General features: G+C 41.7%; 1 protein-coding gene across 1 annotated transcript in view; it reads right to left on the reverse strand.

The window, feature by feature from the left end:
* Positions 1-27850, reverse strand: part of DNAAF9 (dynein axonemal assembly factor 9) — a 643469-nt gene that overhangs the window by 355231 nt on the left and 260388 nt on the right. Inside the window, exon 17 of the mRNA XM_053704320.1 lies at positions 21488-21599. Coding sequence (XP_053560295.1) covers positions 21488-21599 — 112 coding nt within the window. The remainder of the gene's footprint in view (positions 1-21487; positions 21600-27850) is intronic.

The raw sequence follows: 27850 nt of genomic DNA on the forward strand, positions 1-27850 counted from the left end.
GCAAGAAAGGGTATAAAAGAAGAAAATCTAATGACATGGCCTCCTTGTTCACCTGATCTGAACCCCATTGAGAACCTGTGGTCCATCATCAAATGTGAGATTTACAAGGAGGGAAAACAGTACACCTCTCTGAACAGTGTCTGGGAGGCTGTGGTTGCTGCTGCAGGCAATGTTGATGGTGAACAGATCAAAACACTGACAGAATCCATGGATGGCAGGCTTTTGAGTGTCCTTGCAAAGAAAGGTGGCTATATTGGTCACTGATTTGTTTTTGTTTTGTTTTTGAATGTCAGAAATGTATATTTGTGAATGTTGAGATGTTATATTGGTTTCACTGGTAAAAATAAATAATTGAAATGGGTATATATTTGTTTTTTGCTAAGTTGCCTAATAATTATGCACAGTAATAGTCACCTGCACACACAGATATCCCCCTTAAATAGCTAAAACTAAAAACAAACTAAAAACTACTTCCAAAAATATTCAGCTTTGATATTAATTAGTTTTTTGGGTTCATTGAGAACATGGTTGTTGTTCAATAATAAAATTAATCCTCAAAAATACAACTTGCCTAATAATTCTGCACTCCCTGTAAGGACATGCAACTTCCGCGGAAGTGCTCAAGCGACCACAAAATCACCAGTTTCAAATTCCAGAGCAGAAATGTTTCCCAACGGAAAAATTATAACAGACATGAGCTTCCAAAAGAAATAAAACACATCCTAACTGGATCAAAGAAAAAGAAGGCAGCACCCACAGGTGAACGCCCAAGAAGAATGGGTAAACTAACAGGACCAGCCAATCAGAGACCCCATTCCTTCAAAACTCAGAACTGGAATAAGATACCCAATAAAAAGGAAATGGGAGATTAACTGTATCCCCACACGTCTAACCCAGCTTATAACAGAAGACTGCGGATCCCCCAACCTATTAGGACTGGGATCCTCCAGCACCGCCAAAACATGCCGCAGCAGGACACGAAGGCGCACCGGTCTATAACAAAAAGCAAGACTTACCTCCGCTGGGGCAAGTGACGACCCCGGCCCAAGGGTTGGACCCCTGAAGCTTCAGAGGAAACCGCTTCCCCAGATGGCGGACTTGACTCAGACGATCCCACGCCCGACGAGCCCTGGTCATCAGAACACGGACAGTATCTCAGCAACACCTATCTCTCTGGAAGATGTAAATGCGCCAATGCCATAGATATGGCCATGTGGAACCGTGCCGTAAGCTCTGGAGGAAACAATCCGCCTTCCGGAGAAGGTGTAACGGCATTAGGGACACCTGCTTGCGTAGCCAATGAAGGTTCAAGGGTGACGCCCCTCACAAGATATGGGTTCCCCAGGGGCAGATGGCTCGGCGGACTCTAGTTCCCTGTTCCGGGAGAAGAAAGCACTCTAAAGCGGCATTCAGAACATAACTGATGGGCATGGATTACCCTGGCCATTTCATACTCTTCACAAGAAGTAGAATCTGAATCAGAGACATCCGTCTCCAAAAAATCAGAATCCTCCATAACTTGGTATTATGGATAAAAAACAAACAAAATAAAAACAAAAAAAACCGTCACCTTACACCCCCTAATGGCTGGGGCACGCACCACCTCCTGAGACCCAGACAACTAGCTAACAGATTCTCTCCGTCGCCACACGGTTAGGAATATGGAAATTGAGAACAGAATGTGACCATTCCCAGTCGCAAGGTACACCGTGCAGAAAAAAAAGCGCCAGAGCCGCGCAGCCTGACAAAACGGCTGTTATTTTCCGATATAGCTACAAGCCCAATTTTCACTATAACAAACATAATTAAAGGGATAGGAAAGTCAAAATTAAATTTACATGATTCAGAGTATGTCATTTTAAGACACTTTTAAATTCACTTCTATTTTTAAATCTGCTTCGTTTTCTTAGTATCCCTTGTTAAAAAATGAATATGCACATATCATACACTAGTGGGAGCTGCTGCTAATTGGTGCCTGCACACATTTGTCTCTTGTGTTTGGCTAAATATATATTTTCAGCTTCCTGACAGTAGTGCATTGCTGTATCTTCAGCAATGGATAACAAGAGAATGAAGAAAATTTGATAATAGAATTAAATTGGAAAGTTGTTTAAAATTGAATGCTTTATCTGAATCATAAAAGAAAATGGTGTGGTTTACTATCCCTTTAAAGTCCCCCATGTTTAATAATCCCCCTCAGGAGATATTAACCCATGATTCCATAAAGATAAAGGAGTCATACTGAGACCCTGACCTCTTTGTTTACATTACATTCACATCATCGAAGTTAAATGAAACAATCTTACCGGAATCTACGTCGTGGAACAGGAACACGGCCCTTCAAGTGTGACAGATAGTAGCTTCGCTTCTGACATGGACTTGAGTGAAGAAAGCAGGCAGCACAACTTGTCAACGCTGATTGCTAAGGAGCTGTTAACATGAGTCAGGATGGTTTCGCAGAAAGACTCTCCCTGCATCTCCGGACTCTAACTTTCATCCATGATCTCACTGATAGGCTGATAGGACTACTTAAAACTCCAGTCCCTTTTCGAAGAGTAATACCCTCCCCATAAGAGACTTACGTTATCTTAAATCTTATGACACTTCTCTGCCAACCTCCTGTGACTAAAGGCAAAGAATGACTGGGGGATGAGGGAAGTGGGGGAGGTATTTAAGCCTTTGGCTGGGGTGTCTTTGCCTCCTCCTGGTGGCCAGGTTCTGAATTCCCAAAAGTAATGAATGCAGCTGTGGACTCTCCCCGTTCTTGAAGAAAATTTAATGCTCTATCCAAATAATAAAAGAAAAAATTTGATTTTAGTATCAGTTTAAGCTTTATAAAAGGTAAATCATGTCACTGGCCCAATAACAAACAGCTGCTTATAAAAGCCTGGGTTTTATAGTATAGATATTTTACTTTTCATGTTAAAACTGAACATTCTAACCTTGGTATCATAGTTACTTGTTGCATATGGCTAAAAAGGATCAGACCTCAGACCTGTATTTCTAAGCATGCATGAAACTGATTTCTATAAGCTACACTAGGTTTGGATAGGATAATTTCTCCATCAAATTGATATTGTTTGTGCTGCTTTCATGATAAACCACAAATTATCAGATATTTTTTTTTTATTTCTCTTTCATAAAAAAAAAAAAAAAAAAAAAAAAAAAAAAAGTTATGCTCTTCAAAATTTAAGGGAGATAAACATATATTTAAAAAAAAACAAAAAAAAACAACAGAATTTATGTTTACCTGATAAATTTCTTTCTCCTACGGTGTATCCGGTCCACGGCTTCATCCTTACTTGTGGGATATTCTCATTCCCTACAGGAAGTGGCAAAGAGAGCACACAGCAGAGCTGTCCCTATAGCTCCCCCTCTGGCTCCGCCCCCCAGTCATTCGACCGACGGTTAGGAGAAAAAGGAGAACCATAGGGTGCAGTGGTGACTGTAGTGTACAAAAAATAAAATTTAAACCTGACTAAATGCCAGGGCGGGCCGTGGACCGGATACACCGTAGGAGAAAGAAATTTATCAGGTAAACATAAATTCTGTTTTCTCCTACATTGGTGTATCCGGTCCACGGCTTCATCCTTACTTGTGGGAACCAATACCAAAGCTTTAGGACACGGATGAAGGGAGGGAACAAGTCAGGTAACCTAACCGGAAGGCACCACTGCTTGTAAAACCTCTCCCCCAAAAATAGCCTCCGAAGAAGCATAAGTATCGAATTTGTAAAATTTGGCAAATGTATGCAGAGAAGACCACGTCGCTGCCTTACAGATCTGTTCAACAGAAGCCTCGTTCTTGAAAGCCCATGTGGAAGCCACAGCTCTAGTAGAATGAGCTGTAATTCTTTCAGGAGGCTGCCGTCCGGCAGTCACATAAGCCAATCGGATGATGCTTTTAACCCCTTAATGACCGGACCATTTTTCAATTTTCTTACCCTTAATGACAATGGCTATTTTTACATTTCTGCAGTGTTTGTGGTTAGCTGTAATTTTCCTCTTACTCATTTACTGTACCCACACATATTATATACCGTTTTTCTCGCCATTAAATGGACTTTCTAAAGATACCATTATTTTCATCATATCTTATAATTTACTAAAAAAATAATAATAAAATATGAGGAAAAAATGGAAAAAAACACACTTTTTCTAACTTTGACCCCCAAAATATGTTACACATCTACAATCACCAAAAAACACCCATGCTAAATAGTTTCTAAATTTTGTCCTGAGTTTAGAAATACCCAATGTTTACACGTTCTTTGCTTTTTTTGCAATTTATGGGGCAATAAATACAAGTAGCACTTCGCTATTTCCAAACCACTTATTTTCAAAATTAGCGCTAGTTACATTGGAACCCTGATATCTGTCAGGAATACCTGAATATCCCTTGACATGTATATATTTTTTTTTAGAAGACATCCCAAAGTATTGATCTAGGCCCATTTTGGTATATTTCATGCCACTATTTCCCCGCCATTTTTCACAAAATTTGTCACAAACTTTAGGTTTCCCACTGAAATTATTTATAAACAGCTTCTGCAATTATGGCACAAATGGTTGTAAATGCTTCTCTGGGATCCCCTTTTTTCAGAAATAGCAGACTTATATGGCTTTGGGGTTGCTTTTTGGTAATTAGAAGGCCGCTAAATGCCGCTGCGCACCACACGTGTTTTATGCCCAGGAGTGAAGGGGTTAATTAGGGAGCTTGTAGGGTTAATTTTAGCTTTAGTGTAGTGTAGTAGACAACCCCAAGTATTGATCTAGGCCCATTTTGGTATATTTTATGCCACCATTTCACCGCCAAATGCGAGCAAATAAAAAAAAAAACTTTACATTTTTCACAATTTTAGGTTTCTCACTGAAATTATTTACAAACAGCTTGTGCTATTATGGCAGAAATTGTTGTAAAAGCTTCTCTGGGATCCCCTTTGTTCAGAAATAGCAGACATATATGGCTTTGGCGTTGCTTTTTGGTAATTAGAAGGCCGCTAAATGCTGCTGCGCACCAGACGTTAATTATGCCCAGCAGTGAAGGGGTTAAATTAGGTAGCTTGTAGGGAGCTTGCAGGGTTAATTTTAGAGATCAGCTTCCCACCTGACACATCCCACCCCCTGATCCCTCCCAAACAGCTCTCTTCCCTCCCCCACCCCACAATTGTTCCCACCCCACCCCACAGCTGTCTGTCAGTACCCAGTTTGGCCCCAAAAACCCCCCAAAAAGTATTTTTATTTTATTTTTAACTTTAAAAATATTTCTGTAGTGTAGCAGCCCCCCCACAAAACCCCCCCCCCCCCCCCCCTCCCAGATCCTTTTATATTTTTTTTTTTTACCTTTTTCTCCCTTTCTGCCTCATTCATTGGTGTCAGTGTGGCTAATATGTGCACGTGCACGCGACCGTGCACGCGCCCATGCACTTTCACGTGCACGCGCACCCGTGTGTATGCGCATCGTGCACGCGCGCGCACCCTCACACCCGGACAGTGCACTACCGGACACTGGCACCATCGCTACCAGTGCAGAGAGGGCCACAGAGTGGCTCTCTCTGCATCGGAGGCTTGTAAAGTGGTATTGCAGGATGCCTCCATATCGAGGCATCACTGCAATACCCTCAGAGCTGCTGGAAACATTTGTGATCGCTTCCAGCACTCTGTTAGACAACTGACGTACCAGGTACGTCCATTGTCATTAACTGTTAGGTTTTGCATGACGTACCTGGTACGTCAGTTGTCATTAAGGGGTTAAGCCAGAAGGAGAGAGAGGTCGCAGTAGCTTTCTGACCTCTCCTCTTACCAGAATAGACGACAAACAAGGATGATGTCTGTCTGAAATCCTTTGTTGCTTCTAGATAGAATTTTAAAGCACGAACCACATCTAGATTGTGTAACAAACGTTCCTTTTTAGAAACTGGATTTGGACACAGAGAAGGAACAACTATTTCCTGGTTAATATTCCTATTGGAAACCACTTTTGGAAGAAAACCAGGCTTGGTACGTAAAACTACCTTATCCGTATGAAACACCAGATAGGGTGAATTACATTGCAAAGCCGACAATTCAGAAACTCTTCTAGCAGAAGAAATAGCAACCAAAAACAAAACTTTCCAAGATAGTAACTTAATATCTATGGAATGTAAAGGTTCAAACGGAACCCCTTGAAGAACTGAAAGAACTAAGTTTAGACTCTATGGAGGAGTCACAGGTCTGTAGACAGGCTTGATTCTGACTAACGCCTGTACGAACGCCTGAACATCTGGCACGGCTGCCAGACGTTTGTGCAACAAGACAGACAGAGCAGATATCTGTCCTTTTAGAAAACTAGCTGGCAGACCTTTATCCAATCCCTCTTGGAGAAAGGAAAGTATCCTTGGAATCCTAATCTTACTCCATGAGTAACCCTTGGATTCGCACCAGCAAAGATATTTCCCCCATATCTTATGGTAAATTTTCCTGGTGACAGGCTTTCTAGCCTGGATCAGAGTATCTATAACTGATTCCGAAAACCCACGCTTGGCTAGAATCAAGCGTTCAATCTCCAAGCAGTCAGTTGCAGAGAAACTAGGTTTGGATGTTCGAATGGACCTTGTACTAGAAGGTCCTGTCTCAAAGGTAGCTTCCATGGTGGAGCCGATGACATATTCACCAGGTCTGCATACCAAGTCCTGCGTGGCCACGCAGGAGCTATTAGAATTACCGAAGCCTTCTCCTGTTTGATCCTGGCTACTAGCCTGGGGAGGAGAGGAAATGGTGGAAAGACATAAGCTAGATTGAACGACCAAGGCACCACTAAGGCATCTATCAATGACGCCTTGGGATCCCTGGACCTGGACCCGTAGCGTGGAACCTTGGAGTTCTGCCGAGACGCCATCAGATCCAGATCTGGAATGCCCCATAGTTGAGTTAACTGGGCAAAAACCTCCGGATGAAGTTCCCACTCCCCCGGATGGAAAGTCTGACGACTCAGATAATCCGCTTCCCAGTTGTCTACACCTGGGATGTGAATTGCTGATAGGTGGCAGGAGTGATCCTCTGCCCAATTGATGATCCTGGATACCTCCCTCATCGCCAGGGAACTCTTTGTTCCCCCCTGATGATTGATGTACGCTACAGTCATCATGTTGTCCGACTGAAATCTTATGAATTTGGCCTCCGCTAGTTGAGGCCATGCCAGGAGCGCATTGAATATCGCTCTTAGTTCCAAAATGTTTATCGGGAGAAGAGATTCTTCCCGAGACCATAGACCCTGAGTTTTCAGGGAGTCCCAGACCGCGCCCCAGCCTAACAGACTGGCGTCGGTCGTGACAATGATCCACTCCGGTCTGCGGAAACTCATTCCCTGAGACAGGTGATCTTGAGACAACCACCAGAGGTGCGAGTCTCTGGTTCTCTGGTCCATTTGTATCTGGGGAGACAAATCTGCATAATCCCCATTCCACTGCTTGAGCATGCACAGTTGCAGTGGTCTGAGATGAATTCTGGCAAAATTGCTATGTCCATTGCCGCAACCATTAGACCGATTACCTCCATGCACTGAGCCACAGAAGACTGAGGAATGGCATGAAGAACTCGACAAGCATTTGAAAGTTTTGAGTCTATTATTGTTCCCAGGAAGGGAACCCTTGTGACCGGGGACAGAGAACTTTTTTCTACGTTCACCTTCCACCCGTGAGACCTTAGAAAGGCTTGAACAATATCCGTATGAGCCTTTGCTTTGTGGAAGGACGACGCCTGAATTAAGATGTCGTCTAGGTAAGGTGCTACCGCAATGCCCCTTGGCCTTAGCACTGCAAGAAGGGACCCTAACACCTTTGTGAAAATTCTTGGAGCAGTGGCCAATCCGAAGGGAAGAGCCACAAACTGATAATGAACTGATGGTGAACCTTGTGGATCGGAATATGCAGGTATGCATCCTTTAGGTCCACGGTAGTCATATATTGACCCTTCTGGATCATTGGTAAAATTGTTCGAATAGTTTCCATTTTGAATGATGGAACTCTGAGGAATTTGTTTAGGATTTTTAAATCCAGAATTGGCCTGAACGTTCCCTCCTTTTTGGGAACTACAAACAGGTTTGAGTAAAAACCCAGTCCTTGTTCTGCTTTTGGAACTGGGTGTATCACTCCCATCTTTAAAAGGTCTTCTACGCAATGTAAGAATGCCCGTCTCTTTGTCTGGTCTAAAGACAAGCGAGACATGTGAAACCTTCCCTTTGGAGGAAGGTCCTTGAATTCTAGGAGATACCCCTGAGAGACAATCTCTAAAGCCCAGGGGTCTGGGACATCTCTTGCCCAAGCCTGAGCAAAGAGATAGAGTCTGCCCCCTACCAGATCCGGTCCCGGATCGGGGGCTATCCTTTCATGCTGATTTGGTAGCAGCAGCAGGCTTTTTGGCCTGTTTTCCCTTGTTCCAGCCTTGCAATGGTTTCCATGCTGGTTTGGGCTGGGATGCGTTACCCTCTTGTCTAGAGGCTGTAGAGCTAGGAGCCGGTCCGTTCCTGAAATTGCGAAAGGAACGAAAATTAGACTTATTTTTTGCTTTGAAAGGTCTATCCTGTGGAAGGGTATGGCCCTTTCCCCTCAGTGATGTCAGAAATAATCTCTTTCAATTCTGGCCCGAATAGGGTCTTACCCTTGAAAGGAATATTAAGCAATTTTGTTTTGGACGATACATCCGCCGACCAAGATTTTAGCCAAAGCGCTCTGCTCGCCACTATTGCAAAACCTCAATTTTTCGCCGCTAATTTTGTTAATTGAAAAGCGGCATCTAAAATAAAGGAATTAGCCAACTTCAGTGTGTGAATTCTGTCCATGACCTCATCATAAGGAGTCTCCTTCTGGAGCGAATTTTTTAGTTCATCGAACCAAAAAGACGCCACCGTGGTGACAGGAATAATGAACGAAATTGGTTGCAGAAGGAAACCTTGCTGAACAAAAATGTTCTTAAGTAACCCTTCTAGTTTTTTATCCATAGGATCTTTGAAAGCGCAACTGTCCTCTATTGGTATAGTTGTGCGCTTAGCTAATGTTGAAACTGCCCCCTCTACCTTAGTGCCCGTCTGCCATGCGTCCCTTCTGGGGTCAACAATGGGGAACATTTTCTTAAATATAGGAGGGGGAACAAATGGTACACCTGGCTTCTCCCACTCCTTAGTCACTATATCCGCCACCCTCTTGGGTATCGGAAACGCATCAGAGTGCACTGGGACTTCTAAAAATTTGTCCATTTTGCACAATTTTTCTGGAATCACCAAAGGATCACAATCATCGAGTGTAGCTAGCACCTCCTTAAGTAGGGCGCGGAGGTGTTTTAGTTTAAATTTAAATGCAATGGTATCAGTCTCTGCCTGCTTAAAACTTTTCCTGTGTCAGAAATTTCTCCCTCAGACAGGCCCTCCCTCACCGCCAACTCAGATTGATGTGAGGGTACCACAGATTAATTATCCCCTGCATCTGCTTGCTCATCCTCTGTATTTAAAACTGAGCAATCACGCTTTCTAGGAAAAACTGGCAGTTTGGATAAAAAGGCTGCTAAAGAATTATTCATTACTGCTGCTAATTGCTGCATAGTAACAGCCATAGGCGCGTCAGATGTACTAGGTATCGCTTGCGCGGGCAAAGCTGGCGTTGACACAGAAGGAGAGGATGATGAACTATCCCCACTACCTTCATTTAAAGAATCATCTTGGGCAACATTTTTAAAAGTGACAGTACTGTCCTTTATTTGTTTGGACGCTATTGCGCACTTTACACATACATTTAATAGGGGAACCACCTTGGCCTTCATGCACACAGAACATAGGCTATCTGAAGGCACAGACATGTTAGACAGACTTAGGCAGAGTTTTAATGCAATAAAAATTATTTTATACAAAACCGTTACTGTCTCTTTAAATAATAAAAGTGTACACTTTATTACTGAAACGTCAGAAAACCATCAAAGAAATATCCAATCTTTATGAAATTTTCATCACAGTGTCTTAATGCTTTGAAAGTATTGCACACCAATTTTCAGACAATTTAACCCTTAAAAGCCCAAACCGGAGCTAATAACAGTAATTAACCGGTTAAAGACACTACAGTCCCATGCCACAGTCTCTACTGCGGCGTTTACCTTCCTTAGGGGTTATTCAAATAAGTAATAAGCCTCTCTGAAGTCCTTTTCCAAGCCTCTGAATACTCCACGTGAAGCTGCATGAACTGCCTAGTGAAAAGCAACTGCGCAACTGAGGCGCGAAAATGAGGCCTCCTTCCTCTGCATTCCAGAGTGAAGGGGAGTTTCTGACAAGACTAGGTGTCTAAACAACTGCCAGGCGTAAAGAAAATTCCCCAAAAGTGTTTCAAGTCTGAAAAACACTTAAAATGTCACATAAACATGATAAAAAGTAATCGACTTAGCCCACAATAGTGTCAACCAGCATAGAGCCCTAGTTATAAGCCTTAATTCTGTTACTGAGTCTAAGAAAATGGCTTACCTATCCCAGAAGGGATAACGGACAGTCTTCTAGCATTACTTGGTCTTGTTAGAAAAATGACTGATCATACCTGAAGCAGATAAGCCTGCAAACTGTTCCCCCCAACTGAAGTTCTCTGGTTTCAACAGTCCTGCGTGGGAACAGCAATGGATTTTAGTTACTGGTGCTAAAATCATACTCCTCTTAACAGAAATCTTCATCACTTTCTGTTGTAGAGTAAATAGTACAAACCGGCACTATTTTAAAATAACAAACTCTTGATAGAAGAAATAAAAAAAACAACTAACACCACATACTCTTTACCACCCCCGTGGAGATGCTACTTGTTCAGAGCGGCAAAGAGAATGACTGGGGGGCGGAGCCAGAGGGGGAGCTATATGGACAGCTCTGCTGTGTGCTCTCTTTGCCACTTCCTGTAGGGAATGAGAATATCCCACAAGTAAGGATGAAGCCGTGGACCGGATACACCAATGTAGGAGAAAAGGATGATGAGGAGTGATTCAGGAAGTGCTATAATTCTAAATCATTGTGTGAAATTTTACTGGAACTTCTTGAAGTGCAACATCCAACCTTTTCTCACCCTTCATTCCCACAAAACCTACAGTGTATAGTGTAGAGTCTATAATTACTTCAAAACTAAATCCAAAGTTGTGTTTTCTTTCCGTTTTACATGTTTACCTGTGAGTTTAAAAACATGAAAAGACATGTAGGTATAATTAACCAAGTCCTTGCACAGAGAGAACATTTTGGTAGAAGAAAAATAAATAACGACACCCAAACTTAACCAGAAAAACATTAATAAGAAAACGTAAAATGCTGCTAAAGCAGGTTTTTTTTGTTTTTGTTTTGTTTTTTAAATTGAACTGCAGTTTGTAGAAAACACTTTAAGATCAATATTATTTTAAAGTAATTCTTAACAATTACACATTACTTTGCATTTAGGATCACTATGTCATACATTTAAGATGTATTGACTTGCAGACAACGCCGTTTATCAGTTGCATTACTGGTTTTAATTTAATTAATACAAGGTGTATCCAGTGTTAAAATGAAAATACATTGACAATATCTTTAACAAAACTTCTAGAGCAAGGTTGTCCATAGGAAAGGCAGGAGAAAATAAATGACCCCTAGAATTTTAAGCTTTATATTCAAAAAAATAATTACCCACTTTAGACTCTTTTTAGATGACAATGAGCCATTATGGGGAAGCCCATTCTATATGCTTATGTTTCACCACAAATTATCTAATAACATATATGAATATATTCAAATCAGAGAACAACAAAAAAAAAGAAGAAAATATAGCTGCAAGCAGCGATAGAGGTGGCCATGCGCATCAACTTTGCAATGGCATACAAGCAGCTAAGTCACAATATAAAGCTTTATAGAAATTTTTAAAATTCTAACAGCAGTTGGAAAAAAAAACACATTTTCGAAAATTTTGCGTTTTTCAAGATGGCTGCCCTGCCATATGACCAATACATTCATCACGATCAGATGTAACTCTAGGTCATAAGATATTGTTTTACAGCAAATTTCACAGCTTTAACATAAGCGTTTGCAAAGAAAACACATTTTCAAAATTTTTGCGTAAAACCAATATGGCTGCCACAGCTTGTGACCAATTCCTTTAAAATGAACAACTGTGATTCTAGGTCACAATATAAGGTTACTTAGCTAGTTTCACAGTTCTAACATAAGCGGTTGCAGAGAAAATAGATTTTCGAAATGTTTGCACAAAACAAAATGGCTGCCTAATCATATGATATACATCCTCCATATTATGCACAATTGTTCTTACCATAGATGTCAATAAACATGGCAAAAATAAAGCATTTTTGTAAAACGGTTTTTGTTTTATTATTAATTTAAAAATATCGTTAAGCATTTTTGAACAATTCAAAATGGCTGCCAAACCACATGACGTATCAACTTCTCTTGAACAAATCTGAATGTTAGTCATAAGATAACTCTATAAACAAAATTTCAAGTCTGTGCCATAAGCGGTTTCGGAGAAGAAGATTTTTGTAGTTTTTAAAAACCGTGTATACGAAACAAAATGGCCGTCAAGCTATGCATTGTAGGGCTTTCAAATTGCACATACTAATGCTCACTATAGGCCTCTACAATTTGCAGAAGTTTTATGAAAATTTGCAAATGTTTTATTTCACGAAGGCGACTGCGCAGTGCGAATTTTTACTGCAATATTGCCTTTAGGGGTCATGACTATGTGTACTCATGTGTCTGCTACACTGTAATATAGTTAAATAGTGTAAACATAATGTATAAAGTGCACATTTACGCAATTAAACAGCGATAAAAAGGCGAATGGCTCATAGCAGCTATGTTTATTATGGAAAATTCGCAGTTTGAACAAACTTGGTAGAGGACCTTGCAAGGAGCACATGTGCAAAATTGCGCTTCATTGCACTTAGCGGTTGCAGAGAAGAAGATGTTTAAAGATTTTCGCATATTTCAAAATGGCAGCTAGGTCATGTGACTAAATCACTTCTCTTGAACAAACTTTATTCTAGGTCAATACAGCAGTACACACAGCAAGTTTCACAGCTGTAACATAAGCGGTTCTGGAGAAGAAGATTTTCAAGCGGTTGTCGAAATTTGTCGCAAAAAGCAATATGGCTGCTAGATCACATGTGAAAGAATGTGGGAAAATAGTGCGCTGGTATATAGAGTATCAGACCGCTTACAGTGTTTTTTAGATCCTTCAATCTAAAAATAGTGTATAGTGAAAGAAAGGGGAGGTCTTGTAAGGGCGCTAATAGCTGAAGATACTTATGTGAAATTTATTAATATTATCTGTGATAAATATTCGTAATAAAATGAAATCAAATAGGAACAGTATCTAAAAAACAAGTGATTTATTGGGTTACAATATGATTTGAAAAAATATAGAGACGTCTCTAGTACAATTCAATTAAAAACAATAATGAAATTTAGCATAAAAAATGATAAAAAGTGGTACTGATTAGTACTTCATGAGAAATTTAGATTACTGTTTAATAGTATAGTCACAAAGAAAATTCTATTGGGGTGTGACTAAACAGTTAGCCAAGATTTCTCGTGAGTTATTAAGTTTGTATACAGTTATACGTAAAAAACAAAATTTATGCTTACCTGATAAATTCATTTCTCCTGTAGTGTGGTCAGTCCACGGGTCATCATTACTTCTGGGATATTATATCCTCCCCTACAGGAAGTGCAAGAGGATTCACCCAGCAGAGTTGCCATATAGCTCCTCCCCTCTACGTCACCTCCAGTCATTCGACCAAAGGACCAACGAGAAAGGAGAAGCCCAAGGGTGTAGTGGTGACTGGAGTATAATCCCAAAAAATTTTTTAGCCTGCCATAAAAAACAGGGCGGGCCGTGGACTGACCACACTACAGGAGAAATGAATTTATCAGGTAAGCATAAATTTTGTTTTCTCCTGTTAAGTGTGGTCAGTCCACGGGTCATCATTACTTCTGGGATACCAATACCAAAGCAAAAGTACACGGATGACGGGAGGGACAGGCAGGCTCTTTATACGGAGGGAACCACTGCCTGAAGAACCTTTCTCCCAAAAACAGCCTCCGAAGAAGCAAAAGTGGAAGCCACAGCTCTAGTAGAATGAGCTGTAATTCTTTCAGGAGGCTGCTGTCCAGCAGTCTCATAGGCTAATCGTATTATGCTACGAAGCCAAAAAGAGAGAGAGGTAGCCGAAGCTTTTTGACCTCTCCTCTGACCAGAATAAACGACAAACAGGGAAGACGTTTGACGAAAATCCTTAGTTGCCTGTAAATAAAATTTCAGGGCACGGACTACATCTAGATTGTGTAGCAGACGTTCCTTCTTCGAGGAAGGATTAGGACACAAGGATGGAACAACAATCTCTTGATTGATATTCCTGTTAGTGACCACCTTAGGTAGGAACCCAGGTTTAGTACGCAGAACTACCTTGTCTGAATGAAAAATCAGATAAGGAGAATCACAATGTAAGGCAGATAACTCAGAGACTCTTCGAGCCGAGGAAATAGCCATTAAAAACAGAACTTTCCAAGATAACAACTTGATATCAATGGAATGAAGGGGTTCAAACGGAACACCCTGTAAAACATTAAGAACTAAGTTCAAACTCCATGGCGGAAGCAACAGTTTTAAACACAGGCTTGATCCTAGCTAAAGCCTGACAAAAAGCTTGAACGTCCGGAACTTCTGACAGACGTTTGTGTAAAAGAATGGACAGAGCTGAAATCTGTCCCTTTAAAGAACTAGCGGATAACCCCTTTTCTAAACCTTCTTGTAGAAAAGACAATATCCTTGGAATCCTAACCTTACTCCATGAGTAACTCTTGGATTCGCACCAATATAAGTATTTACGCCATATTTTATGGTAAATCCTTCTGGTAACAGGCTTCCTAGCCTGTATTAAGGTATCAATAACTGGCTCAGAAAACCCACGTTTTGATAAAATCAAGTGTTCAATTTCCAAGCAGTCAGCTTCAGAGAAGTTAGATTTTGATGTTTGAATGGACCCTGGATCAGAAGGTCCTGTTTCAGAGGTAGAGACCAAGGCGGACAGGATGACATGTCCACTAGATCTGCATACCAAGTCCTGCGTGGCCATGCAGGTGCTATTAGAATCACTGATGCTCTCTCCTGTTTGATTCTGGCAATCAATCGAGGAAGCATCGGGAAGGGTGGAAACACATAAGCCATCCCGAAGGTCCAAGGTGCTGTTAAAGCATCTATCAAAACCGCTCCCGGATCCCTGGATCTGGACCCGTAGCGAGGAAGCTTGGCGTTCTGACGAGACGCCATGAGATCTATCTCTGGTTTGCCCCAACGTCGAAGTATCTGGGCAAAGACCTCCGGATGAAGTTCCCACTCCCCCGGATGAAAAGTCTGACGACTTAAGAAATCCGCCTCCCAGTTCTCCACTCCCGGGATGTGGATTGCAGACAGGTGGCAAGAGTGAGACTCTGCCCAGCGAATTATCTTTGATACTTCCATCATTGCTAGGGAGCTTCTTGTCCCTCCCTGATGGTTGATGTAAGCTACAGTCGTGATGTTGTCCGACTGAAACCTGATGAACCCCCGAGTTGTTAACTGGGGCCAAGCCAGAAGGGCATTGAGAACTGCTCTCAATTCCAGAATGTTTATTGGAAGGAGACTCTCCTCCTGATTCCATAGTCCCTGAACCTTCAGAGAATTCCAGACAGCGCCCCAACCTAGTAGGCTGGCGTCTGTTGTTACAATTGTCCAGTCTGGCCTGCTGAATGGCATCCCCCTGGACAGGTGTGGCCGATAAAGCCACCATAGAAGAGAATTTCTGGTCTCTTGATTCAGATTCAGAGTGGGGGACAAATCTGAGTAATCCCCATTCCACTGACTTAGCATGCACAATTGCAGCGGTCTGAGATGTAGGCGTGCAAAATGTACTATGTCCATTGCCGCTACCATTAAGCTGATCACCTCCATGCATTGAGCTACTGACGGGTGTTGAATGGAATGAAGGACACGGCATGCATTTTGAAGCTTTGTTAACCTGTCTTCTGTCAGGTAAATCTTCATTTCTACAGAATATATCAGAGTCCCCAAGAAGGGAACTCTTGTGAGTGGAAAGAGAGAACTCTTCTTTTCGTTCACCTTCCATCCATGCGACCTTAGAAATGCCAGTACTAACTCTGTATGAGACTTGGCAGTTTGAAAGCTTGAAGCTTGTATCAGAATGTCGTCTAGGTACGGAGCTACCGAAATTCCTCGCGGTCTTAGTACCGCCAGAAGAGTGCCCAGAACCTTTGTGAAGATTCTTGGAGCCGTAGCCAATCCGAATGGAAGAGCTACAAACTGGTAATGCCTGTCTAGAAAGGCAAACCTTAGATACCGGTAATGATTTCTGTGAATCGGTATGTGAAGGTAAGCATCCTTTAAATCCACTGTGGTCATGTACTGACCCTCTTGGATCATGGGCAAAATTGTTCGAATAGTTTCCATCTTGAACGATGGAACTCTTAGGAATTTGTTTAGGATCTTTAAATCCAAGATTGGCCTGAAAGTTCCCTCTTTTTTGGGAACTACAAACAGATTTGAGTAAAACCCTTGTCCTTGTTCCGACCGCGGAACTGGATGGATCACTCCCATTAATAAAAGATCTTGTACGCAGCGTAGGAACGCTTCTTTCTTTATTTGGTTTGTTGACAACCTTGACAGATGAAATCTCCCTCTTGGGGGAGAGGATTTGAAGTCCAGAAGGTATCCCTGAGATATGATCTCTAACGCCCAGGGATCCTGAACATCTCTTGCCCAAGCCTGGGCGAAGAGAGAAAGTCTGCCCCCTACTAGATCCGGTCCCGGATCGGGGGCCCTCGATTCATGCTGTCTTAGGGGCAGCAGCAGGTTTCCTGGCCTGCTTGCCCTTGTTCCAGGACTGGTTAGGTTTCCAGCCTTGTCTGTAGCGAGCAACAGCTCCTTCCTGTTTTGGTGCAGAGGAAGTTGATGCTGTTCCTGCTTTGAAATTACGAAAGGAACGAAAATTAGACTGTCTAGCCCTAGGTTTGGCTTTGTCCTGAGGCAGGGCATGGCCTTTACCTCCTGTAATGTCAGCGATAATCTCTTTCAACCCGGGCCCGAATAAGGTTTGCCCTTTGAAAGGTATATTAAGCAATTTAGATTTAGAAGTAACATCAGCTGACCAGGATTTTAGCCACAGTGCTCTGCGTGCCTGAATGGCAAATCCGGAATTCTTAGCCGTAAGTTTAGTTAAATGTACTACGGCATCTGAAATAAATGAGTTAGCTAACTTAAGGGCTTTAAGTTTGTGTGTAATCTCATCTAGTGTAGATGATTGAAGTGTCTCTTCCAGAGACTCAAACCAAAATGCTGCTGCAGCCGTGACAGGCGCAATACATGCAAGAGGTTGCAATATAAAACCTTGTTGAACAAACATTTTCTTAAGGTAACCCTCTAATTTTTTATCCATTGGATCTGAAAAAGCACAGCTATCCTCCACCGGGATAGTGGTACGCTTAGCTAAAGTAGAAACTGCTCCCTCCACCTTAGGGACCGTTTGCCATAAGTCCCGTGTGGTGGCGTCTATTGGAAACATTTTTCTAAATATCGGAGGAGGTGAGAACGGCACACCGGGCCTATCCCACTCCTTAGTAACAATTTCAGTAAGTCTCTTAGGTATAGGAAAAACATCAGTACTCGCCGGGTACCGCAAAATATTTATCCAACCTACACATTTTCTCTGGTATTGCAACTGTGTTACAATCATTCAGAGCCGCTAACACCTCCCCTAGTAATACACGGAGGTTTTCCAGCTTAAATTTAACATTTGAAATATCTGAATCCAGTCTGTTTGGATCAGAACCGTCACCCACAGAATGAAGTTCTCCGTCCTCATGTTCTGCCACCTCTGACGCAGTGTCTGACATGGCCCTAATATTATCAGCGCACTCTGTTCTCACCCCAGAGTGATCACGCTTGCCTCTTAGTTCTGGTAATTTAGCCAAAACTTCAGTCATAACAGTAGCCATATCCTGTAATGTGATTTGAAATGGCCGCCCAGATGTACTCGGCGCTACAATATCACGCACCTCCCGAGCGGGAGATGCAGGTACTGACACGTGAGGCGAGTTAGTCGGCATAACTCTCCCCTCGTTGTTAGGTGAAATATGTTCAGTTTGTACAGATTGACTTTCATTTAAAGTAACATCAATACAATTAGTACATAAATTTCTATTGGGCTCCACTTTGGCATTAGCACAAATAGCACATGTATCTTCCTCTGAATCAGACATGTTTAACACACTATCAATAAACTAGCAACTTGGAAATGCTTTTCAAGTAATTTACAATAATATGAAAACGAACTGTGCCTATAAGAAGCACAGAAAAAATTATGACAGTTGAAAATAAATAAGTTATAGCATCAAATCTTTGTAAAAAATATACAATTTTAGCAAAGGATTGTTCCCATTAGCAAAGGATAACTAACCCTGGCAGCAGAAAAAATACACAAATAAACGTTTTTTATCACAGTCAACTACAATCTTCACAGCTCTGCTGTGAATGATTACCTCCCTCAAAACAAGCTTTGGAGATCCCTGAGTTCTGTAGAGATGAACCGGATCATGCAGGAAGAAAATGAACTTCTGACTGAGTTTTTTGATGCGTAGTAAAAGCGCCAAAAATGGCCCCTCCCCCTCACACATAACAGTGAGAGAGATCAGAAAACTGCTTTAATTTAAACAAAACTATTGCCAAGTGGAAAAAATAGTGCCCAAAACATTTTTTCACCCAGTACCTCAGAGAAATAAACGATTTTACATGCCAGCAAAAAAACGTTTAACCTCAATAAATTAATTGTTATTTAAAACCTATTGCAAGTCCCTGCAAATTAGGTTAAGTCTATGCATACAGTATAAATCCAGTGAAGTACCATTCCCCAGAATACTGAAGTGTGAAATATACATACATGACAGCCTGATACCAGCTACATCTACTGCATTTAAGGCTGAGTTTACATTATAACGGTATGGCAGGATTTTCTCATCAATTCCATGTCAGAAAATAATAAACTGCTACATACCTCTTTGCAGATTAATCTGCCCGCTGTCCCCTGATCTGAAGTTTACCTCTCCTCAGATGGCCGAGAAACAGCAATATGATCTTAACTACTCCGGCTAAAATCATAGAAAAAAACTCAGGTAGATTCTTCTTCAAATTCTACCAGAGAATAAATAACACACTCCGGTGCTATTATAAAATAACAAACTTTTGATTGAAGGTAATAAACTAATTAAAATCACCACAGTCCTCTCACACATCCTATCTATTCGTTGGGTGCAAGAGAATGACTGGAGGTGACGTAGAGGGGAGGAGCTATATGGCAACTCTGCTGGGTGAATCCTCTTGCACTTCCTGTAGGGGAGGAGATAATATCCCAGAAGTAATGATGACCCGTGGACTGACCACACTTAACAGGAGAAATATATTTAAAATACCAATATCGGCTTGATAAAACTTCTGCAAAGGCTATATATTGCACAAAAAATTATAATGGAGCTTAAAGAGGAGCTGTGCATAGGAGGAAAATTATATAGGGTTATGCTCTAGCTCGGATTAGATCAATCCTTATATCTGTATTCTCAGCAAACTAATTGACATGTCCATACGTATGAACCAAGAGAAATGTCCAGTAATATTATACTGCTAGTAGTTTAGGATTACAGTTCGCAATCTTTCATGCAGATGGTACCTTATAGTAAGCTTGAATAGCAACAGGGAATCCTATGTGTCCTGCGGCTCAGTTCTTCTGACAGTGTCCTCGTGTTGTTGGCGTCTGACGTCACACCCGATGTGCGGGGGCTTGTCTTGCGTCTGCCAATCACTGCTTAGACAGTTGTGAGTATCCGAAATGCCTTTTTACGTCCGATATTGTGTATTCACAATTCTTCTTGTATCTGATACCTGTACTTATTTAGGCACCGATCAGCAAAGAAGTATCCGTTGAGAGTAAGTTCACCTGCACTTAGTGCTGTTAGCACGCAGGTTCCGATTAAATTTCTCCTTAGTGTCCTTTGTTGACAGTCAACCCGGGTTGGATTCTTGATAAAGCTCCTGGAGGGAGTGAAACGCGTAGAAGCTAAAGACTGTTTTCTTGACTCCACTATCCTATCAGCTGTTTGAACCAACCCGGGTTGACTGTCAACAAAGGACACTAAGGAGAAATTTCATCGGAACCTGCGTGCTAACAGCACTAAGTGCAGGTGAACTTACTCTCAACGGATACTTCTTTGCTGATCGGTGCCTAAATAAGTACAGGTATCAGATACAAGAAGAATTGTGAATACACAATATCGGACGTAAAAAGGCATTTCGGATACTCACAACTGTCTAAGCAGTGATTGGCAGACGCAAGACAAGCCCCCGCACATCGGGTGTGACGTCAGACGCCAACAACACGAGGACACTGTCAGAAGAACTGAGCCGCAGGACGCATAGGATTCCCTGTTGCTATTCAAGCTTACTATAAGGTACCATCTGCATGAAAGATTGCGAACTGTAATCCTAAACTACTAGCAGTATAATATTACTGGACATTTCTCTTGGTTCATACGTATGGACATGTCAATTAGTTCGCTGAGAATACAGATATAAGGATTGATCTAATCCGAGCTAGAGCATAACCCTATATAATTTTCCTCCTATGCACAGCTCCTCTTTAAGCTCCATTATAATTTTTTGTGCAATATATAGCCTTTGCAGAAGTTTTATCAAGCCGATATTGGTATTTTAAATATATTTTTACGTATAACTGTATACAAACTTAATAACTCACGAGAAATCTTGGCTAACTGTTTAGTCACACCCCAATAGAATTTTCTTTGTGACTATACTATTAAACAGTAATCTAAATTTCTCATGAAGTACTAATCAGTACCACTTTTTATCATTTTTTATGCTAAATTTCATTATTGTTTTTAATTGAATTGTACTAGAGACGTCTCTATATTTTTTCAAATCATATTGTAACCCAATAAATCACTTGTTTTTTAGATACTGTTCCTATTTGATTTCATTTTATTACGAATATTTATCACAGATAATATTAATAAATTTCACATAAGTATCTTCAGCTATTAGCGCCCTTACAAGACCTCCCCTTTCTTTTGCTAGATCACATGACCTATGAGATTTATTTTGCATAGGATTATGCACAGCATAGATCTTTAGCATTGTGCCAAGTTTCATGAGTTTTTGAGTTATGCTGTTTTTATAAGCACTTGAAAAAAGTGGCGGAATAATAATAATAATAATAATAAAAAAAAAAAAAAAAATAATAATAATAATCTTGACAATAACAATAGGTTGTCCTGCAACTTCGTTGCATGGCCACCTAAAAAAAAAAAGATGATACAAAACAAACTCATACAACTTATACAAGACATGTGTATGGGGTAATTCTTTCTTGTTTTAGAATATAAGTACGGTACATACCTTTCTCTTTCACATTTATCTGGGATTTCAAAAATGATTCAGAAAACACAACAGATCCTAAGTATCCTGCTCCATTTAGCATGTCGGGAATGTCATACACAGTCATGGAGGCCTGCAAGTAAGAGTACAAAATGTCACTAGAATTTCTGAATAACTAGAATATGTAAAAGAGTGGTGGGAATAAAATTAGGAATAAAAACTAGATTAGTAGCATCTCAATAACTAATTATTCAAATGCGTCACAGAGAGGGCAAACTTGGCTATATAAAGTGATAGTAATCTGCTGTCGCACTGTAAGACAATACTAATATATGTAATTGTAGTAAAAATATTATAAAGTGAAAAGGGAAAGGTTCGTTTTTTTTATTGAAACCAAACATGATTAATAAAAAGAAAATTTATGCTTACCTGATAAATTTGTTTCTTTTTAGACACAATGAGTCCACGGATTTCATCCTTACTTGTGGGATTTCACCTCCTGGTCAGCAGGAGGCAGCAAAGAGCACCACAGCAGAGCTGCTATATATAGCTCCTCCCTTCCCTCCCACTCCAGTCATTCGACCGAAGTTAGGAAGAGAAAGGAAAAGCCAAGGTGCAGAGGTGTCTGAAGTTTACAAAAAATAATAACCCGTCTCAGAGAACAGGGCGGGCCGTGGACTTGTGTCCAAAAAGAAACAAATTTATCTAGTAAGCATAAATTTTCTTTTCTTTTTAAAGACACGATGAGTCCACGGATTTCATCCTTACTTGTGGGATACAATACCAAAGCTAGAGTACATGAATGATAAGGGAGGGACAAGACAGGGAACCTAAACGGAAGGCACCACTGCTTGAAGAACCTTTCTCCCAAAAGCTGCCTCAGCCTAGGCAAAAGTATCAAATTTGTAAAATTTAGAAAAAGTGTGAAAAGAAGACCAAGTTGCCGCCTTGCAAATCTGTTCTACAGAAGCTTTAATTTTGAATGCCCATGAGGAAGCAACAGCCCTAGTGGAATGAGCCGTAACTCTTTAGGAGGCTGCTGTCCAGCAGTCTCATATGCAAAACGGATGATACTCTTCAACCAAAAAGAAAGAGAGGTATCCGTAGCTTTCTGACCCTTACGTTTCCCAGAGAAAACGACAGACAAAGAAGACGACTGACTAAAGTCCTTAGTCGCTTGTAAATAAAATTTCAAAACACGGACCACGTCCAAATTGTGCAAAAGACGTTCCTTTGGAGAAGGAGGATTAGGACACAAGGAGGGAACAACAATTTCCTGATTAATGTTCTTGTTTGAAACAATCTTAGGAAGGAACCCTAGATTAGTACGTAAAACTACCTTATCTGAATGAAAAATAAGGTAAGGCGAATTGAATTGTAATGCTGAAAGCTCAGACACTCTTCGAGCTGAAGAAATGGCAACAAGAAATAAAACTTTCCAAGATAATAACTCAATATCTAAGGAATGCATAGGCTCAAACGGAGCCCCTTGAAGAACTTTGAGAACTAAATTCAGAATCCATGGAGGAGCAATTGGTTTAAACAAAGGCTTGATTCTAACCAAAGCCTGACAAAAGGAATGAACATCTGGTACATCCGCCAGACGTTTGTGTAACAAAATAGATAAGGCAGAGATCTGACCCTTTAGGGAATTTGCCGATAAACCCTTCTCCAATCCTTCTAGGAGAAAGGACAAAATTCAGGGAATCCTAACTCTATTCCATGAGTAGCCCTTAGATTCACACCAATAAAGATATTTACGCCATATCTTATAGTAAATCTTTCTAGTTACAGGTTTAAGCGCCTGAATTAAGGTCTCTATGACCGAATCTCCAAGCAGTCAGCTTCAGAGAAGCTAGATTTGGATGAATGAAGGGCCCCTGAATGAGAAGATTCTTCCTCAATGGCAGTCTCCAAGGTGGCAGGGATGACATGTCCACCAGATCGGTGTACCAAATCCTGCGAGGCCACGCCGGAGCAATGAGGATCACTGACGCCCTCTCCTGTTTGATTCAAGCAATGACTCGAGGAAGAAGCGCAAACGGAGGGAATAGGTATGCAAGATTGAAGGACCAAGGAACCGCCAGAGCATCTATCAGTTCTGCCTGGGGATCCCTGGACCTCGACTCTTATCTCGGAAGCTTGGCATTCTGACGAGATGCCATGCGATCCAACTCCGGCCGACCCCATTTGAGAATCAGGCTGGAGAACACTTCCGGATGGAGTTCCCACTGCCTGCTCAGAAGTCTGCCTGCTCAGAAAGTCCGCCTCCCAGTTGTCCACCCCTGGGATATGAATCACTGACAGATGACAAGAATGGGCCTCCGCCCACCGGATTATCTTGGCTACCTCGGTCATCGCTAAGGAACTCCTCGTTCCTCATTGATGTAGGCCACTGTCGTTATGTTGTCCGTCTGGAATCTGATGAACTGGACTGAAGCCAACTGAGGCCAAGGCCAGAAGAGCATTGAAGATCGCTCTCAGTTCCTGAGCGTTTAGAAGCCCCCAGACAGCCCCCCACCCTAGAAGGCTGGCATCTGTTGTCACAATCACCCATGATGGTCTGCGAAAGCATGTTCCCTAGGACAGATGATCCAGAGACAACCACCATTGAAGTGAATCCCTTGTCTCCTGCTCCAGGGTTATTCGAGGAGACAAGTCTGCATAATCTCCATTCCACAGCCTGAGCATGTTTAACTGCAGAGGCCTGAGGTGAAACCGAGCAAACGGAATGATGTCCATTGGCGCCACCATCAGTCTGATTAATTCCATGCACTAGGCCACTGACGGCCGAGGATTGGACTGAAGGGCTCGACAGGTATCTAGAATCTTTGATTTCCTGACCTCTGTCAGAAAAATCTTCATGGATATAGAATCTATTACAGTTCCCAGGAAAGTCACCCTTGCTTTCGGGATTAAAGAACTCTTTTCCAGATTTAGTTTTCACCTGTGAGTCGTCAGGAAGGACAGTGCAATATCGGTATGGGACCCTGCTTGTTGACAAGATGGCGCCTGAATCAAAATATCGTCCAGATAAGGCGCCACCGCAATGCCCCGTGGTCTTAGTACCGCCAGCAAAGACCCCAGAAAAATTCTGGGTGCCGTGGCCAGCCTGAAAGGAAGGGCCACTAACTGAAAGTGCTGGTCCAGAAAAGCAAACCTTAGGAACTTGTGATAATCTCTGTGGATAGGAACATGAAGGTATGCATCCTTCAAATCCACAGTTGTCATAAATTGACCCTCCTGGATCAACGGAAGAATGGTCCGAATAGTTTCCATCTTGAATTATGGGACTCAGAGAAACTTGTTTAGACTCTTGAGATCTAATATAGGTCTGAAGGTTCCCTCTTTTTTGGGAACTACAAACAGATTTGAATAAAACCCCTGTCCCTGCTCCTGTGCTGGAACGGGAACAATTACTCCCAGGGAGGAGAGGTCTCTTACACAATGTAAGAATGCCTCTTTTTTTAACTGGTTTGCAGATAATCTTGAAAGAAGAAACCTTCCTCTGGGAGGAAAACTCTTGAACTCCAGTTTGTATCCATGTGACACTATCTCTATAGCCCAGGGATCCTGAAGGTCTCGCACCCAAGTCTGAATCAAGAAAGAAAGTCTGCCCCCCACCAGATTCGGTCCCGGATCGGGGGCATGCCCTTCATGCTGTTTTAGAGTCAGCAGCAGGCCTTTTGGACTGTTTACCCTTGTTCCAACAGCAGGCTGGTTGGTTTTCCAAGTAGGCTCATAATGCGAATAATTTCCTTCTTGTTTAGAGGAGGAAGAGAAAGAATTTCCCTTGAAATTACGAAAGGAACGAAAATTACTTTGTCCTTTTTGTTTATTTCTCTTATCCTGAGGAAGGAGATGACCTTTACCTCCCGTGATGTCAGAAAAAAATTCCTTCAGGCCAGGTCCAAACAAGGTCTTTCCTTTGTAAGGAATAGCCAGAAGCTTAGACTTGGATGACACACCCGCAGACCAAGGTTTTAACCATAAATCTCTGCGGGCAAGAATAGAAAACCCTGAACTTTTAGCTGCTAATTTAGCAATTTGCAGAGAAGCATCTGTAATAAAGGCATTAGCAAACTTCAGAGCTTTAATCCTATCTTGGATCGCCTCTAAAGAGGTCTCAGTTTTGAGAGACTCAGACAAAGCATCAAACTAATAAGCTGCTGTACTAGTGACCGTAGCAATGTACGCAGCAGGCTGCAATAGCAGACCCTGGTGAACATAAATCTTTTTAAGTAGTCCCTCCAATTTTTGGTCCATGGGATCTTTAAAAGCACAACCATCCTCAATGGGAATAGTAGTTCGCTTGGCTAGAGTGGAAATAGCTCCTTCCACCTTAGGTACCGTCTGCCAAGTTTCCCTGACAGCATCCGCTATAGGAAACATTTTCTTGAAAATAGAAGGAGAAAAAGGAATACCTGGTCTCTCCCATTACTTGTAAATAATCTCCAAAGTCCGCTTCGGGACTGGAAAAACGTCTGAGTAAGAGGGAACTTCAAAATATCTATCCAACTTGCTCGACTTTGCAGGAGCAACCACTATTGTGGAATCACAGTCATCTAAAGTAACCAAAACCTCCCTGAGGAACAGACGGAGGTGTTCTAGTTTGAACCTGAAAGAAACAACCTCTGAATCAGTCAAAGGTATTGAACTTTCTGAGTCTGACACTTCGCCTTCTGAAAGAACCTCCATACCCTCCAACTCAGTTCCCTGGGAGGGTACGTCCGAGATTACCACCATAGTATAAGAAACCTCATTTACTACATGGTTTTCCTTCCTCTTACGCTTGCCTTGAAGCATAGGAAAAGCAGACAACGCATCAGAAATTGTGGAAGACATAACTGTAGCTATGTCTTTTAAGGTAATACCAGCAATCACTGGAGTAGAAGTACAGGGCACTGCTTGAGCAGGCGTTAAATCTTGGGACGCTTGGGGAGAAAGCTGCGGCATACTCTGAATCTCAGCATTAGATTCCTGAGAGGCATCTGCCCTTGAAAAATTTTGCTCATGAAAAATCTTTTCTTTATAACTCAAGGCCCTTTCAATACATGAAGAGCAGAAAGGGATTGGAGGTTCCACATTAGAATCCAAACACATGGAGCAAGTAACATTTTGCACAGCTCCTAGGTCCTTACTAAGATAAAGAACAATCTTATCCTTTTTCTTTTTTTTTTTTTTTTTTTATCAAAAAAAATGAAAAAACAAACGTTACTGTCTCTTTAAGAGCTTGTAAAAAAACATCCATAATACAATGGCAGCAAAGTATATGTTCAAACACAGTCATATTCTTAACAAAAAAATTTGTGACAAAAAAAACGATACTGTAACTTTAAATTTTAAACAGTCACCTTTTTTACTGTTCATAAAAAACGTACCCCAGCAGTTGTCAAATGCAAAAAAATAAAGCAATACAGACATCTATACATCTCAGCAACTCTGCTGAGGTGCCTACCTGCCACACAGATCACTCCCAGACCGGAACCTTAGTTAGCCCTTGCAGCAACGATCCGGAACTCAAAAGGTACAAAAAAAAACTCTGCAACCGCTTGTCTGAAAGATCAGAAAGACATGCGGTAGTAGAGCCTCGTGTATGAACGTCGTCCTCTGTCGACTGAAAACTGCACAATGGAGAAAAAAAAGCGTGCAGAACATAGCCCCGCCCATCGTGGGCGTAACTCAGAACTTGACAACGGAGCACATTAAAAAACAGAATTTATGTTTACCTGATAAATTTCTTTCTCCAACGGTGTGTCCGGTCCACGGCGTCATCCTTACTTGTGGGATATTCTCTTCCCCAACAGGAAATGGCAAAGAGCCCAGCAAAGCTGGTCACATGATCCCTCCTAGGCTCCGCCTACCCCAGTCATTCGACCGACGTTAAGGAGGAATATTTGCATAGGAGAAAACCATATGGTACCGTGGTGACTGTAGTTAAAGAAAATAAAATATCAGACCTGATTAAAAAAACCAGGGCGGGCCGTGGACCGGACACACCGTTGGAGAAAGAAATTTATCAGGTAAACATAAATTCTGTTTTCTCCAACATAGGTGTGTCCGGTCCACGGCGTCATCCTTACTTGTGGGAACCAATACCAAAGCTTTAGGACACGGATGAAGGGAGGGAGCAAATCAGGTCACCTAAATGGAAGGCACCACGGCTTGCAAAACCTTTCTCCCAAAAATAGCCTCAGAAGAAGCAAAAGTATCAAACTTGTAAAATTTGGTAAAAGTGTGCAGTGAAGACCAAGTCGCTGCCCTACATATCTGATCAACAGAAGCCTCGTTCTTGAAGGCCCATGTGGAAGCCACAGCCCTAGTGGAATGAGCTGTGATTCTTTCGGGAGGCTGCCGTCCGGCAGTCTCGTAAGCCAATCTGAT

The sequence above is a fragment of the Bombina bombina genome, chromosome 2 (genome assembly GCF_027579735.1).
Source record: "Bombina bombina isolate aBomBom1 chromosome 2, aBomBom1.pri, whole genome shotgun sequence".
Taxonomy (NCBI): domain Eukaryota; kingdom Metazoa; phylum Chordata; class Amphibia; order Anura; family Bombinatoridae; genus Bombina; species Bombina bombina.